This window comes from Polypterus senegalus, chromosome 3 (assembly GCF_016835505.1).
Source record: "Polypterus senegalus isolate Bchr_013 chromosome 3, ASM1683550v1, whole genome shotgun sequence".
NCBI classification, from domain to species: Eukaryota; Metazoa; Chordata; class Cladistia; order Polypteriformes; family Polypteridae; genus Polypterus; species Polypterus senegalus.
In genome coordinates this window covers 181,593,638-181,614,628 of record NC_053156.1, presented here as the reverse complement: position 1 = coordinate 181,614,628, position 20,991 = coordinate 181,593,638, and the positions used below count along the sequence as shown (strand labels likewise).

The 20,991-nt window shown below is 37.9% G+C and overlaps 1 protein-coding gene across 2 annotated transcripts in view; it reads left to right on the top strand.

Annotated features, from left to right (window-relative positions):
* Positions 1 to 20,991, top strand: part of LOC120525727 (WD repeat-containing protein 26) — a 199,686-nt gene that overhangs the window by 102,536 nt on the left and 76,159 nt on the right. For both annotated transcript variants that reach the window (XM_039748275.1, XM_039748274.1), the window contains exon 8: positions 18,533 to 18,679. In XM_039748275.1, the coding sequence (XP_039604209.1) occupies positions 18,533 to 18,679 (147 nt within the window). The remainder of the gene's footprint in view (positions 1 to 18,532; positions 18,680 to 20,991) is intronic.

Here is a 20,991-nt window from a genome sequence, read left to right as displayed (position 1 = left end):
TACAGTGGAACGCAACGGGTTCAGACACTTCATGAAAATAATTGACAAGAGATACGAACTCCCATCACGAAAATATTTTTCAAAACTATCATTCCCAGCATGTACAGCACAGAGAGGAAAAGGTTGCTGCTGAATTGAGATACGTTAAGCGCGTTGCAGCCACATCCGATCTCTGGTCCAGCCGCACAATGGAGCCGTATATTAGTCTCACAGTTCATTACATCGACAACAAATGGGAGCTGCGTACCAGAGTGCTCGAGACGGCCTATTTTCCATCTGATCACACGGGGGAGATGGTTGGACAGGGGTTGAGAGTGATGCTGTCTGCATGGGACATCAGTGAAGAGGACCTTGTTGCTATAACAACTGACAACGGCCCAAATATTGTGAAAGCTGTCAAGCTCAATAAATGGACACGGGTGCAATGTTTTGGGCACAGGCTGCACCTGGCAGTCGGTAAGTGTGTACATCTTAATATATTTGGGTGGTGACATCTGGTGTGTTTTAAAGTGACTTTAATTCTGTGTGTCATATTCAAAATTGAAAGTATTAATGTTTGAATAATGTTTATATAGGCATAAAAATACTTAAGACTGCTGAGCAGCAGTGTATCCAGAAAGTTTTTACCGAAGACTTATTGTGAGCCAGTGTTGATCATGTTGTGCTGTGAAATGTAGCAAAATACATGATTTTTAAAATGTTTTATTACTGTGCCAACCCTTTTTAATTTTGTAAATATGGTCTGAGAGGTCTTATTTAATTCTTACTTTATTTTGCTTGCTTTATTTGAGAATTAGACCATGAATTGGGGTGATGTTGGGTGTGAAGATTTGGATAGATATGCTACCTCAAGGCCTTAGCAGAGATAGGCCTTTGTCCATGATGGCATTACATTTGCACAATCATTGTTTACTTTGTGAATAGCCAATGTGAAACATATTTATTATTAAACTATTTTGTTTACAAGGGATACACATTTTTTAGAGAGCATGGTTACATATTGTATCCTACACTTTTTATTTTGTTCAGTTAATAAATCTTAACCACTAAAAGTACTTACTACTATTGTCTTCATTTATTTTCAGTGACATTTTACAGTCCTTTAAAGTGGTAATAATATAATTGCAATGAATAGGTCTAGGGGGAATAATATTATCAAAATAACTGGAGGAACTATGCTGCCTGCCACAGCCCCATCAAATGGAAAAAAAAAAGTTTGTTTTTTTGGCACTTGGGGTGGTTATCGTCCATTTATTGTTATCGAGGTTAACTGCTCAATTTATCGTGATATTGATTTTAGGCCATATCGCCCATGTTTACTAAAAGTCTTTTTCGGTACTAGGCTGACCCGCCTTTTAAGACAACCGACTTTTAAGTTGACCACTTCTTAAGGCAATTCAACATGTAGATCAATTTGGTATTTTATACAAGCTCATTAATTTGGTTATATTGCATTTGAGCGGTATTACTTTAATACTCGTAGTTTCTGTTATTTTTGTGATGAAATTTAAACTTTTTTTTATATTGAGTCACCCTTTTGAACCCCCCTGATATTTACTACGCGGTGAGGCATTTGTACTCCATCAACATTAATTATTTCCAGAGACATAATTTTGTCTATTTTTCCAGCGCATCGCGCACAAAAGCAAGGGAACGATGGGAGCACCAGAACTCTGCTCACATCATCAAGTAGTAAGTCTGTGATAAGCGGAGTACCGTTACGCTTTCCACTCATGGGACGAAAGGACAATCCCGACCGCTGTTATATAGTAAGAAAGAAGAAGAAGAAATCGCACAGTCTGGAGTAGAAAATCATCTTTTACGTGGAAAAACGAAACTACAAATCCCATCGTGCATTGCACAATGGATGGGGGCGTGTGTGAAACTCCGCGCCTGCGTAGCACTCACGGGACGGAAGGACAATCTCAACCGCTTTTATATAGAAGGATTATGGGTGCATTCGTAGAAGTGATTTTCTGTTTCATTTTAGTGTTCTCAACTTTAAGAGATTTAACTTTATCATTAGAGTTCTTTTCTTTGTTTACATTTAAAATAACTTGGTGAAAATGAGAGCATATGCTGCATGTAATCTTTTTTTCAATTTTTACTGAGATGTCCTTGTTTAAGGCATTTAAAGCATAAGCCTTTTGGATTTCAAAAAGTGAATTTTACTTTCATAAGTTAAATTCTGGATTGCATTGCAGTCATTAAGATCATGCTTTTTATCGCAGAAAAGACCGTGCTTACCTTGTACACGTCCAGTCGTCTCTGCTTTATTTCCCTTTTCTACGGTAACAGCAAAATTTGAGACAAAATTGCCCTTTCTCATTCCGCCTTTCACTGGATATTTTTCATGATCAGTCTTTTTTTCCCTTTTGGAGGTATAACTTGGGTATGAAGCGCCATACTGTACATTGGATCCATATTTTATATATATATTTTATTTATATATATATATATATATATATATATATATATATATATATATATATATATATATATAATCTATATAAGTCAGCAAGACCTGGTGTTCTTTCTTTACTTTCGATCTTTGCTACTTTTTTTTGGTGAAGCTTTGATGACATAGTACGGATATTTAAATTATCGAATTCATATCCTTTCTTTAAGCCTGATATAACACTTTTACAATTACCAAGGAAGAGTGTGTATGCCTTTAAGCTATCTCCATCTCCTGATTTTATTTGTGGCCACTTGCTGATTTTCTTCATGTAGGCATCTCCTATTTGAACGTGATTTCCATAAAATGTCTCTAACATTTCTCTAGCATTTCCGTACCCCTCTTCTGATGGCAAATATGCACAGTTCTGTGCAATGTTTCTAGGTTCGCCTTTGGTAAATTGTACTAAATACTCTAATTTGACACCACGATTACTTACCACCTGATCGATGATTCGATCAAATGCCCTTATAAAGTTCATATAAGTCAATGGATTGCCATCAGATATTGGCACTTTTATATGGGGTACATTAGATGCTTGTGCCTTGTTTTGTTGTTTTTTTCATTTGGTCATAACATTGTCCATAATGCTGTTTTTGAAAAGGTGCTGGAACTTTATTTTGTGGCTGATAAAGTGGTTGCTGAGGATTATTTTTGCTTTCATTCATATTCGGAAAGTTATAACCATTTGTATCATGTGGTGTAAAACAGAGGTATATAGTATCTATATATCTATACTAATAAAAGGCAAAGCCCTCACTTACTGACTCATCACTAATTCTCCAACTTCCCGTGTAGGTGGAAGGCTGAAATTTGGCAGGCTCATTACTTACAGCTTACTTAGAAAAGTTAGGCAGGTTTAATTTCGAAATTCTACACGTAATGGTCATAACTGGAACCTACTTACGGCTATAGCCTGCAGCTCGGTTGTTGTGTGAGGCGGAGTTGCTTCCCGCATCATCACGCCTCCTATGTAATTGAGTGCCTGCCCATATCAGGTAAATATTCGCGGGTTAAGGACTGTGCTTATGCAAACGAAGATGAGATGGTCAGGGAGACACACTGCCGCTAAATATTCGCGGGTGGAGGACTGTGCTTAGCATTTTCATAAGTGCAGCTACTGCGGAAACCCTCTGACGCTGAACAAGCCTTTGTACCCACATGAATAGGAAAGCAAGGTTTTAAAGCTTAAGTTTAAATTACGTTCATAGACAGACTGCCGCTAAAGATTCGCAGGCAAATCCAAAACTTAATACCGGGAATGCCTGTTAAACATCTTAGATTCACGAGTACCGATTTGGGCAGTGATCACTTCAATGAATAAAACCTGTTCAAAAAACGCATTACACAATTGAGAGAAAGCTGCAAAATATTAGAATCTCACCAATATTTTCTCTGACCCACTAACCAAAGAGTGTTATGGATACATTTCTAACGCTTTGCCACCAGAGGGCGTCTTTCAACAATTTCCACCTGAGGGGAGAACACCATAATAAAGCTTTATTATCCAATAAATAATGGAAGGACAATCATTTTTTCGCTAAAACTTGACATATAACTTCTGAAATGTGGTAGGAATTGTGGTTATGTCAAATTTACTCAAAAACTGCCAAAATAGCAATAAAAACACATAAGAGGACACTGTGATTTTCCAAATTTTTGTTATTAAAAACAGTGTATTTCAAGTTCAAGCAATGCCAGGTCAGTTTTTCACCTCTGAGGTTTTCTGTTCGTATTACAAGCATTATCCAGGCGATGCCCAAAATATAAATATAAAATAATATAACAGTCATATAAAATAATATATATATATATTAATTTTATTGATTTTATTGTAATCATTCCATACAAATAGATCAATTTTACAAGAAAAAAGGATTGAAAACAACCAAAGATATCATTACTATGAACACGGAGAGAAAGCTAATAAGCTCTTAGCTCAACAAATCCACAAGCAAGAAGTGTTCAGTGCAATCCCAGCAATCACCAACACGAACAGAGATAAAATCATTGACCATAAAAATATAATGTGCACATTTAGAGACTACTATAAATCCTTATATTCTACTGAGTTCAAAGAAGACAAAACACAATCCTAATGCATTTCTGGATACATTACAGATACCACAAATAGATACTTTAATTGCAGAGGAATTGGATAAACCTCTGGTGCAATCAGAATTACTAGATGCTATAAAATCACTTCAGAGCGGGAAAGCAGCAGGCCCTGATGGCTATCCTGTCGAAATTTTATAAGAAATTCTCCACTCAGCTAGCTCCCCTCTTATTAGCAACATTTACAGAAGCTAAAGATAATCAAATTCTACCTCAAACTCTTTGCCAAGCATTAATCACTGTCTTTACTAAACAAAACAAGGACTTATTACAATGTGCATCATACAGGCCAATTTCAGTTCTGATATATGATGTTAAGATACTCTCAAGTCCTAGCTAGAAGGATGGAGAAAGTGCTGCCTTTGATAGTATCACAAGATCAAACTGGATTTATTAAAGGCTTAGACTTAGCTTCCAATCTGACGCCTGTTTAATGTAATATATTCACCTACAAAGTCAAACACCACGGAGTTGTTATCGTTGGATGCAGAAAAAGCATTTGATATGATTGAATAGAACTGCCTTTTCACTACATTAGAGAAATTTGTGTTTGGTTCCAAATATTTGTGCATGGATCAATCTACTGTATACCAATCCAGAAACTTCAGTTTGTATTAACATTTGCTCAGACTATTTTAAACTAGAATGAGGTACCAGACAAGGATGCCCCTTGTCACCACTGGCAGTCTACTGTTGAAATGCTTATCAGATAAAGGAGATTATCAGAGAAGGACTGGAACAGAACATTTCTCTATTTGCAGATGATATGGTTTTGTATACATCAGACCCACAAAATACTGTGCCTGCAGTCTTAACAGCACTTACAGAATTTCAAAATCTCTGGCCTCAGAATTTGAGTAAAAGTGTGCTCTTTCCAGTGAATTCTCAAGCATACAATATTAGATTAGACACCTTCCCTTTCGTTATTGCAGTTCAGTTAAAATACCTAAGGGTAAATATTATAAGTAAACATTAAGCTCTCTTTTTCAACAAAATTTTGCTGTCTGTATGAAAAAATTGAGCAAGACTTGCATAGATGGTCAACCCTCCATCTCATTCTGGCTGGAAGAATTAACATTGTTAAGATGAATATCCTTCCTAAGTTTATTTCAAAACATTCCAATATACATCAATAAATCATTCTTTAAGCAATTAGATTCAACCATAACTTCATTTATTTGGAACCTAAAACGTCCATATCCAAAGAGCGGCTCTAGAAAGACCTAAGACAGAAGGTGGCATGGCTCTACCTAACTTTCAGTTTTATTACTGGGCAGCGAACATACAAGCTATAAAAACCTGGGCACAAACAGATGAACATACACAGGCTTGGTCCGCAATAGAAATAAAATCCTGCAGTACTTCTCGGTTTTCCCTGCTTTGTGCCCCAATAAATGGAAGTTATCGCCAATATATTAATAACCCAATTGTGCTTCACTCACTCAGAATATGGAACCAATGTCGAAAGCATTTTAAAATGGAGAATCTTTTATCTGTGGCACCTATGCATGAGAACCACCTTTTTCAACCCTTGCAAACATATGCAGTTTTTAATATCTGAAAAACATTTGGGATTAAATTACTTATAGATCTTTATATAGACAACATCTTTGCATCCTGTGAACAATTACATTCCAAATTTAATTTTCCAGCAACACATTTCTTTCACTATCTTCAAATCAGAAACTTTGTCAAACAGAACCTGCCCAATTTTCCCCCATCTCCCGCCTTCCTCTATACTGGAAAAAATATTGCTCAGTCTCGAGGACTCGGACAGAATTTCTGCAATATATAAAAATATTTTACAGTCCCTCCCTTTCAAACATCCAAGAGGACAATGAGAAAAGGATCTCGCACTCAACATATCAGAAAAGGAGTGAAAGGTAACAATGCAGAGGATTAATTCAAGCTCCATATGCGCAAAGCATGCAAAATTCAACTCATAATATATATACACTAGCAAAATACCCGCACTTCGCAGCGGAGAAGTAGTGTGTTAAAGAAGTTATGAAAAAGTTGCTTTGGGACTAATACGACTGGGCTGCACCAGTCACTTTTACTTTCACGAATTACACCCAGTGTCCGCATCTTTTTTACCTCTTCATGCACAATATTTCGTCGCGCTTCCAGAATCTGGAACTGCGCATCTGTACGCGAACGCCAGGTTCAGTGGTGATTTTATGTTTTGTAATGTTAGTCCTGCCTGGTAAGTTTGAAAAGACATCAGTGTTTCGTTCTATCAAAGTTAACAGTTCTGTCTTTTGCGTGTCAGTAAGATCGTTACGGGTATCATCGGTCTGAGAAACAGCAGCCAAGGAAGTGTTAACCTCTTGTCGGTCGTGCCATTCCTTCAAGAGGTTAATGTGTAAAATCTGGAATGGTTTGCGTTTGCCTGGTATTCTAACCTTGTAATTTACCGGACTCGCACGCTCCTCAATAATGGCGGGGCCCTGCCATTTAGTTAAGAATTTGTGTGGATCCGAGGGAACCAGTACCAAAACACGATCGCCAGGTTTTTAATTCACGGAGCTTACTGCGCCTGTTGTAAAGATGCTTCTGAGTTTCCTGTTCTCGTTGTTGGTGTTCCACAGCAATAGAGGAAAGCATAGAAATTATGTCTTGCAATGAAATTAGTCGATCTACAAAGCTTGGACCTTGAGCTGCTCTCTCGTTCCCTGTCCATTCCTCACGTACCACATCCAGGATGCCTCGCGGCCGCCTGCCGAATAACAACTCAAAGGGACTCAAGCCAGTGGACGCCTGTGGTGATTCTCGCACCGCGTACAAAACAAAAGGTAGGACAGTGTTCCAGGTTGTGGGATCATTATGAGCAACTTGCCTGATCATCTGTTTCAATGTTTTGTTAAATCGCTCGGTTAAGCCATTCGTTTGAGGATGGTAAACAGTAGTACTCGGTTTCATAATAACAAAGCTGTCACACAATTGTTTCATCACGTAAGAAGAGAAAGGTGTGCCTTGATCAGTTAAGATTTCTCTAGGGATACCAATACGAGTAAAAGTATCACATAGTGCTTTGGCTACAGTCAAAGAGTTGGCCTTTTTCAGCGCAATCATTTCTGGATATCGTGTCGCATAATCAATCAACACCAGCAAATATTGGTACCCATCCTTAGTCTTAGGTAAAGGTCCCACAATATCTAATCCCACACGCTGAAAGGGAACTTCCAATATGGGCATAGGACAAAGGGGAGCCCGAGGAGGCTTATAAGCAGAGACGATCTGGCAGTCTGGACATGAAGTACAAAACTATTCAACATCTTTTCCCATATTAAGCCAATAAAAACGTTTTGATAACCAGTCTCTCTTTTTGTCGGCACCGAGGTTACCCCCCCCAAGATGTGTGAATGTGCCAGATGCAAAACAGTTTCCCTATGTGCTTCAGGTACCACCAGTTCAATAAATTCCCCCTTTAAATGATCTGAGATCACTCTGAAAAGGCAACCGTCCTTTTCTATAAAGTGCGGGGTTTTCACGCCCACGGAATCACACTCATGGTAATGAGTCATTAGCAGAGCGAGCCTGTTTAAATGCATATTCTAATGAGCTATCGGTATGCTGCAAACAAACAAAATCTGATTGTTCGTTAATGGTCGGTTTGTGTTCGGAAGCGTTTGCAATCTGGGAAGATGTAGAAGGACCAGCCCATTCTGGAAGATTGTCGGGGGTGACCTCTGCTGTCTCGCTGGAGAGATCGGGTTCAATATCTAAGTTGGGCTCTAGATTTTCCCCAGCCGCTACCAGTTCTTCGTCTTGGTTTTCTTCTTCTCCCAACCACTAAGTACATTAGTGGACTAGACTACTGGTCCCTTACATTTATTAATTAGTTTTGGAAAAAGGGCATTTCTCCGTCCTATGAGTAATGGCCAAGGGCACGAGTCTGAAATGGCAGACTCTGTCTGTCTGTCTGTCTGGCAAAGCCCTCACTCACTGACTCATCACTAATTCTCCAACTTCCCGTGTAGGTAGAAGGCTGAAATTTGGCAGGCTCATTCCTTACAGCTTACTTACAAAAGTTGGGCAGGTTTCATTTCGAAATTCTACACCTAATGGTCATAACTGGAAGGTATTTTCTCCATTAACTGTAATGGAGTTGAGCTGGAAAGGCGTGGGGGGGAGTTTAGTGTGACATCATCACGCCTCCCCGTAATCACGTGAACTGACTGTCAGCGCAGCGTAGAAAACCAGGAAGACCTCCAAAAAGCGCTTAAGAAAACATGCATTATATAATTGAGAAGGCAGCGAAACAAAAAGAAGCGAGCGAGTGACACATACTACCATATTCATGAGTGCTGCTACCTCGGAAAGAAGGCAAGGTGTAAACCTAAACTTTATATTAAGTTCATAGACAGGCTACCGCTGGCGTTTCACATGCCCACAGGTAATGCGGGATACAAGTTTAATGAGAGGACGCAGGATATAAAGCGAGAGTTTTGATCACTTTGTAACTAAGTTAAAATTGTAGGTGAAGGGGTGTGCTTATGCAAATTCCGAGAGACTGTGTTTGTGGGGGATTGACGGTTAAGGCGGGTGGGGGAGTCACGTCATCATCTCCCCTCCCATTCATCTGAGCTGAGCTCCGCGGCTAACGCCGTCTTCAGAAGCAACTTCATCAGACTGCCACCAAATACTCACAGAAAAATCCACAAGTTAATACACACGCTGTCTCTAGAGTTTCTCCACACTGAATCCTCCAGGCACTACTTACAAAAGGTAACAATCGTGTTACGTTATTTTTAAAATCTTTCCTTTTCTTAGCACAAGCACAGCTGAGAAGCTTCGATGCATGTGCTCCATAACGTTAAAAATAATGCATTTAATCACACCTTGCATTACAAGCAAGGGAGCTTTTGTCAATGCATGATTTCCTGGTACACCGATTACACTGATCAGCATCCCGATTCATTTTACCCTCGCACCACCTTAGTTTGAGAAGAAGTATGAAAAAATATGAGGTTAACACAGAAAAACAGATCACCAATTCAAGCTTTATGAATAATCTATTCGCCATCAATAATTGTTTTGGTAAAGCCATCCTCCTTCCATTTTATAATTTTTCCGCCACTAGCCATGATTAAATGAACGGTAAAAAAGTAAGAGCGAAGCGAGGGTGACTTATTCAGGCAGGAATATATATGACGGCAACTCTCATGACAATGTCAATCATGTTACGGTATTATTAAAATGTTTCCTTTTCTTTTTCATTACTTCTTTTACACTACTTCTCGCTCTGAGCGGGTATTTTGCTATATATATAACTAGCAAAATACCGGCTTCGCATGAGAAGTAGTGTGTTAAAGAAGCAATGAAAAAGAAAAGGAAACATTTTGAAAATAACGTAACATGATTGTCAATGTTATTGTTTTGTCACTGTTGTGAGTGATGAGTGTTGTTGTCATATATATATATATATATATATATATATATATATATATATATATATATATATATATATATATATATATATATATATATATATACACACACACAAACATATATAAACATATATATACATATACATACATATCTACATATATACACACACAGCTATTTCAGATCAGTGCAATACGCTGTTTGTTAAAACGGATGACACCCGCTCTTACGTGCAAGTCTCGTGGATATTATGAACTATCGATTTGTTCAAGTTCTATTTAAATTTTAAATAGAAGGAATTTTTATTTAGTCGACAGAAATATCTTTGGTAGGAATGGTAAAACAGACAGGAATATTATTCCTGAATAAATCAACTCAAACCTTAAACAACTTATAATATTTTGCTCTCCATAAAAATATATCCTGTCTAAATTATACAAGTTAGAAATAAAGTAAACATTAAAAGAACAAACATTCAAATTTCTTTACTCTTATGTAATTTTATATTTTATAAAAATAAACTTAGATTTTAAATATCCCAAAAGATTTTGCTCTCCATAAAAATATATCCTGTCAAAATTATACAAATTCAAATATGAACATGCTGCATAACAAAACCTGGAAATATAAATAAAATGTGTTCCTTTCAGCAATAACAAATCAAATCATTCAGTTGTCTTTGCTCATATGTCATTTTAGAGCTGGACGCCTGGCATCTTTTTTTGGCAACAGGTTCGTTTCTGTTTGGTGTGAGGTTCTGTGTTGTGGAGATTCTCAGGATGGATTGCAGGTGCTCATCAGTGAGGCGACTCCTGTGTGCTGTTTTGTTAGTCTTTATCACTGAGAAGAGCTTCTCACACAGATATGTGCTACCAAACATGCACAAGGTTCGAGCCGCATGTAGACGGACTTTTTGTTCTTCAAAGTCACCAAAGCGCCGTGCAAACTCAGTGCGCTCAGTTTATCAGCAAAGTGCGATTTGGGAACACCGTAGTGACGACTTGGTTTAACATTACTTGGTAATAGGGAAAGTGGGGCAAGTGGTTGTGTCTCCCATAAAAGCAGCTCAATTGAAATCACTTTGTGATTGTGCACGGTAAAACGTCCGCTGAAGTGTCAGATTCTTATTTAATTCTTCTGCTTTCTGTATCTTCTGCATTGCATTCAGGTCTTTCAGGTTACCCTGATGTTTTGTTTTATAGTGCCGTCTTAGATTAAATTCTGTAATTACAGCCACATTAGCTCCACAAATGAGACACACGGGTTCAGTAAACATATACTCAGCCTCCCATCGGTTTTAAAGGCTCTATTTTCAGAATCAACTTTTCTCTTCAGCATCGTGTGAGCTAGCTTCGCAATAACTTGCAGCATCTTAAGGTAGACTTGATTAACGCGGTAACTGTTCGAAAAAAGGCAGCTGAAGCGCTGCATTATGGGATCTGTAGTTTATTGTGTTACCAGCGCTTCATATACCCGGCTTTAATAACAATAATACAGTATATAAAATGATCTCGGGCGGATATAATTACACGGGCGGATGTGGCCCGCGCCCTTGAGTTTGACACATATGGACTAAATAGAACTTGAAAAGATATATTTTTCAAATGTGATCGCGCAATTCAGATAGAGTTGACGCGCACTACAGCCTGCATGCCTCAATAAGTCATCCTCCCTTGCCCTTACTTTTTTACCGTTCATCTAATGAATACACTGAGTATGGCTTTACCAAAACAATCATTGATGGCGAATAAAGTATCCATTATTCGAGTATGTAGATCGGGATATATATATATATATATATATATATATATATATATATATATATATATATATATATATATATATATATATATATATATATATATATATACCGCGTATCGCGGAGAAGTAGTGTGTTAAAAAGCTAGAAAAGAAAAGGGAACATTTTAAAAATAACGTAACATGACTGTCAATATACAGTATTTGTTTTGTGAGTGTTACTGAGTGTTGCTGTCATCAAGGATTTGATTATCATTATTTCTTTCAATCAGGTTCGTATTTGTAGGATGTGTTGTGTTCAAGTTACATTCCGTGTTTGTCAATCGCTGTAAAGATGACAGGTTTCATTCATCGATTCGTTTCTTACTGCATCAATAAACAGCTCGTCTTCTTCTTTATCTGAGACCTGACACACTGCATGCACGGGTTTTTTACACTGTCTTCCTTTAGCGGGACATTGACTTTTTCCAACGTGTGCTTTGTTTCCGCAGTAGCTGGATTTATGAATATGCTGTATCAGGCGCTTCATATTTTTGCTGCCTTTTCAATTGTGTAATTCGGTTTTGTTCAGCTCTTTGGAACTGTTGCTTTTATCTGTGCACTCGCGCCAGTTCACGTGAGCCTCGGTGTACATGCATCGAAGGTTCCCAGCTGTGCTGGTGCCATCTCGTGCTATGTCCATGGCTGTATTTAATGTTACCTTAGTCCTGGCACTTAAAACTTTCTCTCGCAGTTTCGCTGAGTTTGTGTCAAACACCACCCTGACCATCTCATCTTCCTCTCCATAAGCACAGTCCTTCACCCGTGAATATTTACCCGTGGCAGTTTGCTATTGGATTGCCGCTGACGGACGGCCTTATATGGGCAGGCACTAAATTACAAACGCCAGCGGCAGCCTGTCTATGAACTTAATTTAAAGTGTAGGTTTACATCGTGCTTTGTTTCCGAAGTAGCAGAACTCATGAATATGGTTGTATATGTTTCGCCGCTTCTTATTGTTTCGCTGCCTTCTCAATTATATAATGCATGTTTTCTTCAGCGCTTTTTGAGGTCTTCCTGGTTTTCTATGTACTGCGTGATTACGTGGGAGGCGTGATGATGTCACACGAAACTCCCCACAGCGTTGAAGCTCATCTCCATTACAGTAAATGGAGAAAAACTGCTTCCAGTTATGACCATTACGCGTAGAATTTCGATATAAAACCTGCCCAACTTTTGTAAGGAAGCTGTAAGGAATGAACCTGCCAAATTTCAGCCTTCCACCCACACGGGAAGTTGGAGAATTAGTGATGAGTCAGTAAGTGAGTGAGTGAGTGAGTGAGTGAGTGAGTGAGTGAGTGAGTGAGTGAGGGCTTTGCCTTTTATTAGTATAGATATATGAATTACCTCCAAGAGACTTTTGATATCATGAACATGTGTACAAAAGGGGTCTCCTGCCTAGCAAAAGTCGAACAGCCAGCGCGCGTGCATAGCTGTGCCGGCCTTTGAGACGCTGACTGCGCTTCTGCCTTAAGTCAAAGTGAGCACTTTTAATTTTTTTCATCCTCCCCCTGCGCTATAGCCCAGACAAGTGCCAACACAGGACCCCTTTTCTACACCACGGCAAAATAATATTAAGGCAATAAACACTTTCTTTTGCACGTATACGATTATGAGGTCCTAAGCTCGGATTATGAAGACACGCACACGAGTGGAGGACTGACAGTGCCATCACAGCCGATTAATGGCGGGGATGTCTCACCAGTCTACACAAGACCCACCGCGACTGTCAACAAAAGGCGATCATAACGTCAGCGAACACATCTCTCTATACTATATAAAAGAAAAAGGCAACTTTCCTTTCTTTACACCTTTTTCCTTTTATGCCAAACCAAAGCCTTTCTCTCTTAACACTGCAGAGGACACAAAATAATTTTCTTTAATTGCCGGTAAGGCACATTACCAGAGGCACAAATTTGAACGTTCACATAGAAAATGTAATTTCTATACCACAGCCGTCGTGTAGCGCCTTTCAAAAGGGATCTACTACCGAGAGATGATCCATTTTAGCTGCTGTTAGTTACTTACCTGCTGTGTTACACAGTCTTTAAAATGTAGTTTACCCGCAACCACTCCAGTAGTGCTCAATGTACCTGTACTTCTTAAAATGTTAATGTTTTACTGTTTAATAACTTATAGACTATATTTTATTATTTTTCCCTTGCACTCAGTGACCAAAGCTATACACACACATATAGACACATACAAACATACACACAAGTATATGTATGTGTATATATATGTATGTATGTGTGTGTGTGTATGTGTATATATATGCGTATGTGTGTGTGTGTGTGTGTGTATATATATATATATATGACCGCAGCAATCCAAGCTGTGAGAAAACAGTAAAAGGAGGCGTGTCAGACGTCGTGGTACATTTTCTGATGCAGCTAGACGAAAATAACTTTGTGACGCTGCCACCAAATACACAAAACAATTACTTTGACAATCATGTTACATTATTTTTAAAATGTTTCCTTTTCTTTTCATAACTTCTTTAACACATGACATAAGCTAAGCGCTGGTATTTTGAGATATATATATATATATATATAGAGATAGATATGAGAACAACACTCATACCAATGACAAAACAATTACATTAACAATCATGTTACGTTATTTTTAAAATTTTTCTTTTAGATATACCTTCTTTAACACACTACTTTTCTCCTTCTTAACACAAGCTGGGTATTCTGCTAGTGTATATGTATGTATATGTATATATATATATATATATATATATATATATATATATATATATATATATATATATATATATATATATATATATATATATAAAATAAAATAAATAAAGAGAGAGAGATTATAAACAAATTTTTTTGGAAGGAGACAAAATGGGATTTTCTCGGAGACGCTTTAATGTCACGTGAGACAAAAGGAAAGCTACTGTACAGGCTTTTAAATGTTTAAAGTGCTGCGCGACATGCAGATCACACAGCAAGCTAGCGTCAGATCGAACTGCATCTGCTTAGCATGTCTTCAGCCTTCCTCTTCACAATGCGAGCGGCAGGTTTGCCCCGAGGGGGGTGGGGAATAATTGGGTGGGTGCAAAAATTCAACAATAATCAAGTCATGGTAAACTTTTTTTTTTTTTTTTTTTTAAAGGCAGGCCTGTTAAATTGCAGTTGTGTAGTTGGCTATTCTTTGGTGGAGTTGGAGCCGCAACATTTTTCTTCGACTCCAAGTGCATTAATATTCAGGTGTTCTGCTGCAGATAAATTAAGCTGTGGCATCAGTCATTTTTTTGACTAATACACTAATAAATGCACACTGGATTAAACTTAATTCAAGAATTTTGACTCCTATCTTTGTGGATGCTACACATTTCAAGCAAGGCATGCACTCCAAGGTGTATGCGTGTACTTTAGAGCTGAGGGTGGTGCTGTTTTTGTTTTAAATCCTATTCCCACTGGTGCTCTGCTGCACTGTAATCCCCCAAATAAGTAATTTAAAATATGATACAAGGGGATTTTTATTTTAATGAAATGAACCGGAATATGCCTACTGGTTAATCTTTATCAGGAACTGTTTGCTCCAAGCTGCTTGGAGAAAAAGAAAACCGCAAGGCAATTGACTGCTTTAGACTTTCTGTTGTAAAAATTGAACTAAGTTGAGGCATTATGGTTCATGAGGATACATAGTGTACATTGTATTTGGGTTTAACCATTGCAGAATTAGATTCATATTGTAGTCATGTGCTCTAGACACAAATGTTTTCATTTACTGAAGGTGTGTGCTTGGCTTGGCTTGTTTACTTAAGGTTGTTGTGGAAAGTGCATCCCAGTTTGCCACCAGTGCAACAGTGTCTCTTGCACAGTACCGTCTGCACTTAGGAGCTGCTGAGATATAAATGAGAAAACACTAAATGTGCCTGGCTGTTTTCTTCTGTGCATTGCATTTAGAAGAAGCATCACATGTGGATGGCAAATCTGACTTATTTCACAGCCTTGTTAATTCAGTATTGAGTAACCTGCACATTCATTTATGAGGTACAGAAATGACAAATGTATTCACACACAAGTTCAACATAATTTGCTGTTTATTTCTTGCTTATTGCAAGGGAGCACATTTTGCTTCAGTATGAAGCAATGTAGTTTGGTCAGCAAGTACTAAAATGGCTCAGATAGCTTATTCTGCTTTCATCTGAAAGCAAAACCAGGAAGACCTTTGCAAAATGAATGGTTTTCCTGTCTGTCTTCAGTGTTGGTACACTGGCTGGTTTGGATTGTCCTTTGCACATCTGCCGCCTTCTTTTGCTCAATATGTTTTGAATATTTGATGCTTGAAAGTAAAATCGTAAAGAGTTATGATTATATTTTTGAAACATAAAACATTTTAGAATGCTTTATGTTCTCGTTTGAACCAGTACATTTTTTTCCTAAGAGTTTTATTGCTCATTACAGGCAATTTGTCATTTGTCTGTTCTAACCACCTGTTCTTGCCTGCATGCAAGTAAAAATGTCCCGTACCAATTTACAATGCTGTAAATGAATAGTTACCAACCAGTTGGAATATTGTCTCATATAAAGCTGCCATTAGAATCTTGGTATTTACTAAAACTGGAGCTGTAGTCTGGGGGGGGGGAATTAATTCTGGGGTCAGAGTTGGATTTTATTCATTCAGTGACAAAACATTCCTGCTTATGAGAGCTGGGTGATTGCTTCAAATACACCTATTTGCCTATGAAGGAACATTTAACCTAACGCATTTTAAAATATTGGTATCATTTTGAGCTTTTTCTTTTATTTGATGTGATTTGTCTGATTTTATAAATTAAGCAAACCTTTTGGTCAGTGGACTATTCTTGGAAACTAGAAAATTGTACAGTACATGCTTCATCCCAGTGTAGGAGGAGGAAGCTAGGAGTACACGCTGATACAGCGCATTGCCGCACCCACCAAACGACAAACCACCTCAGGATCCAGATTAGGACCCGAGTGCAGCTGTGCAATGGGTGACACCTCAGCACCCCACTAGTTAAGATGGAGTGGAACCAGTGTGAGGTTTTTCATGGTGGCTGGAGTGCCATTTCTGCCACCGACCCCCAAGGTTTTCCAAGCAGGTTGCAGGGCTGGATGCAGGTTAACGTCAAACCTAGGACGGAACAAGGGCCTAACGAAGTACAGTCACTTTTGGTGTTACAGAATTTGAACCAACACCCGTCTGATTGCCAGTGCAAATCCCCCTAGCCTCAGAGCCACCACTCCGCCCCGCAATTTGAATATAAATCAACAGATGTTATCTTCTGTAATGAGGCTATATCTGAAGTTCTTTGTATAGTTATGTTGGTGTTGTAATGAATGCATAGAAGTAGCAGAGGCTGTGTGAAGAAGTGAAGGCTGGGGTTTTGAACAGAGAAGGCTACTTGAGAAGCTTTTTCATGTCTCATAATACTGAAAAGCATTGATAAATGATTATACTGTACTTCTCAATCGAATAGTGAATCACATACTGTAGTTGAAGAAATAAACTGTTTAATGCAGTTTTATTCATTTCAAAGTTGGAAACCAAGAAACACTCTTTCACACAAAAGATTTTGTGAATTTACATCAGTGTCATGTAGTTATCTTGACTGGTGTTAGTGAATTTTTGAAAAACCTGTGAACATTTTCTCCACATCAAAAGTACTTTCCATTTTATGTTCAGAAAATCAACACCATGTGCAGCGCCATAGAGCAGCTTAATGTCCCTCAGTCCTTTTGCTCTTTACCTCATTTTTTTCTAAATACTTTGCTAACCATAATCCAACTCTGTTATATGTTGTATTTCTATAGCAAACACTATTCTAAGGCTGTACTTTTCTGAAAATGCTGTGAAATGCCCATCTATCCCTGTTGATGCTGCTTGTCCATGTTTAGCATACTCTGGCGTTATGTTTAAAGCTGTTTACCTTGAAACATTAAATAATTTTGTAGGTTTTGTGGTCAATTCACTTTTGGTTTCGTCAACTTCTTGCTTGTCGTCCTGATATGACTCGCCTTTACGTGTCCAGATTTATTGAGAGAGAGCATAAGTAAATGTGTATACACACATACGTATATTTGTATATATAAACTTTTAAACTTGACAAATGTACAGTGGTTTAGGTGGTACTCGTTCCCTGACTGGCTGCCCCCTTTCTTTTTCCTCAGAAGTGTTAGTTCAGCAATGACCAAGAAAATAAAAAAAAAAAACTCTGACATGTAACGAGTGTGTTTATAATAATAACAATAATTATTTGCATTTATATAGCACTTTTCTCACTACTCAAAGAGCTCAACAATTGCAGGTTAAGGGCCTTGCTCAAGAACCCAACAGAGCAGAGTCCCTTTTGGCATTTACGGGATTCGAACTGGCAATCGGAAGGATCCCTAGCCTCAGAGCCACCACTCCGCCTTTTTCATTAAAGAAAAAGTCAAGACTGTATGTATAGAGGCAGATGGAATTAAATGTGAAAATAGTTACCTCTTTAAAAGTTATAGTCCCAGCAATCGTTTTTTTTTTTTAAGTGATGTAATTAACAGCTCAACTGACGACATATTGCAAGAGACTGTTTGAAAGAGATCATGCAGCTACTTCAGCATTCCAACATCACAGTTCTTGATTTCTGTTCTAGGACCTGATACTCTGTTGCTTTCTTCCTATCATTTATGACTTGGTGAGAGATGGTTTTCTAATGTCAGAACCTTTTTGTGCCTTATTTGAATTATGTTTCTGCACTAAATAAATTTGTTTGCTGAATTCTTATCTAACTTGTTTTGACAGTTACAGGAAACTCACCAGCTAAAACTTCTAAAAACATTAGAAGGACATGCTTATGGTGTGTCTTACTTAGCATGGAGTCCAGATGATAATTATCTTATAGCCTGTGGTCCTGATGATTGCTCTGAGCTTTGGCTTTGGAATGTGCAAGTAAGTATACTTAAACTATGTATTTTTTTATGAACATGTATACCTTGTTTGTGATGAATGTCAAATATTTACTGTAAATATCGGTGCTTTTACTCTTGTGCCACGCATTATCCTTCAAAATGCAAATTAAAATCTACTTCTAAACTTCCACCACTTCGGCAGAGACACGTCATGCAAAATGTGTTTTATGTTTAGGAGAACTTGTGACTATGAGGTGTTAAACAAATGAAGCATTTCGTAATTTTATTGTACAGTCATATGAAAATGTTTGGGAACCCCTCTTAATTCTTTGGATTTTTGTTTATCATTGGCTGAGCTTTCAAAGTAGCAACATCCTTTTAATATAGGACATGCCTTATGGAAACAGTAGTATTTCAGCAGTGACATTAAGTTTATTGGATTAACAGAAAATATGCATCATAACACAATTAAACAGGTGCATAAATTTGGGCACCCCAACAGAGATATTACATCAATACTTAGTTGAGCCTCCTTTTGCAAATATAACCGCCTCTAGAAGCCTCCTATAGCCTTTGATGAGTGTGTGGATTCTGGGATGGAGGTATTTATGACCATTCTTCCATACAAAATCTCTCCAGTTAAATTTGATGGCTGCCGAACACGGACAGCCTGCTTCAAATCATCCCATAGATTTTCAATGATATTCAAGTCAGGGGACTGTGATGGCCATTCCAGAACATTGTACTTCTCCCTCTGCATGAATGCCTTTGTAGATTTTGAACTGTGTTTTGGGTCATTGTCTTCTTGTAATATCCAATCTCTGCATAACTTACTTTGTGACTGATGCTTGAACATTATCCTGAAGAATTTGTTGATATTGGGTTGAATTCATCTGAATTCGACTGTCCCTGAACTAGCCACATAGGATGATGAAATGTCCACCAAATTTGACAGTAGGTGGCAGGTGTTTTTCTTGGAATGTGGTGGTGGTGTTCTGCCATGCAAAGCACTTTTTGTTATAACCAAATAACTCCCATTTTTGTCTCATCAGTCCAAAGCACTTTGTTCTAAAATGAATCTGGCTTGTCTAAATGAGCATTTGCATACAACAAGCAACTCTGTTTTTGGCGTGAGTCCAGAAAGGGCTTTTTTCTCATTACCCTCCCATTCAGATGTTCTTTGTGCAAATTGTTGTGAATTGTAGAACAATGTATTGATACACCATCTGCAGCAAGATGTTCGTTCCAGTCTTTGGAGGTGATCTGTGGGTTGTGTGCCACTCTGTATTTTTCTTGGCCTGCCAGACCTGGGTTTAACAGCAACTATGCCTGTTGCCTTCCATTTCCTGATTACATTCCTTACAGTTGAAACTGACAGTTTAAACCTCTGAGAGAGCTTTTTGTAGCCTTCCCCTAAACCATGATACTGAACAATTTTTGTTTTCAGATCATTTGAGAGTTGCTTTGAGGATCCCATGCTGTCAATCTACAGAGGAGAGTCAAAGGGAAACACAACTTGCAATTGACCACCTTAAATGCCCTTTCTCATGATTGGACACACCTGTCTATGAAGTTCAAGGCTTAACGAGTTAATCCAACCAATTTGGTGTTGCAAGTAATCAGTATTGAACAGTTACATGCATTCAAATCATCCAAATTACAAGGGTACCCAAATTTGAATAATGTGACCAAGAAAACACAAAAAAAGAACTGGGAGGAGAGACAAGGGGAAATGGAATTTGGTTTTTACAGGACAATGCTTAATGTTCCTCTCTTCTGGTCATCCTCTTCTTTTACCAGCTAATGAATTGAAAGAAAAATAACTGATGAACACAAAATACTAATTTAATATTTTTGTACCTTAAGAATTTGTTAATAAAGCAAAGTGCTGACTATTTCATGAAATTCTTCTTGTTTTAAAATAAACATTAGTTATTCCTTTGAGATTTTGATTCCTAATACAGTATATAACCAAGTTGTGGTGTTATAGAGATACAAGGTTGCAGTGGTGTAACTTTAGGGCAATCAAATGATTAGCATCAAAGGAATGTTGGAAGACTCATCTTGGCTAAGACAAAAGTATCCAAGAGTAGAAAAAAAATGAATGGAAATAGACGACTGGACAAATGCAGTGTAGAAAAGTGTCAGATGTTTGTACAGAATGAACAGTGTCCAGGAGCACAACCGTTCTGTAAATTCATTGGAACTCATGAATCATTAGTTAATGGATGAATTGGGAGTAGTTCAGTGTTGTGAGCATATCACAGTTTAAAGGCATATAAGTAATGTGGAGTTTGTAAAAGAAGCAAGCCTTTTTAGAACAAAGGGTTAAAAGATAATGACATTAAAAGA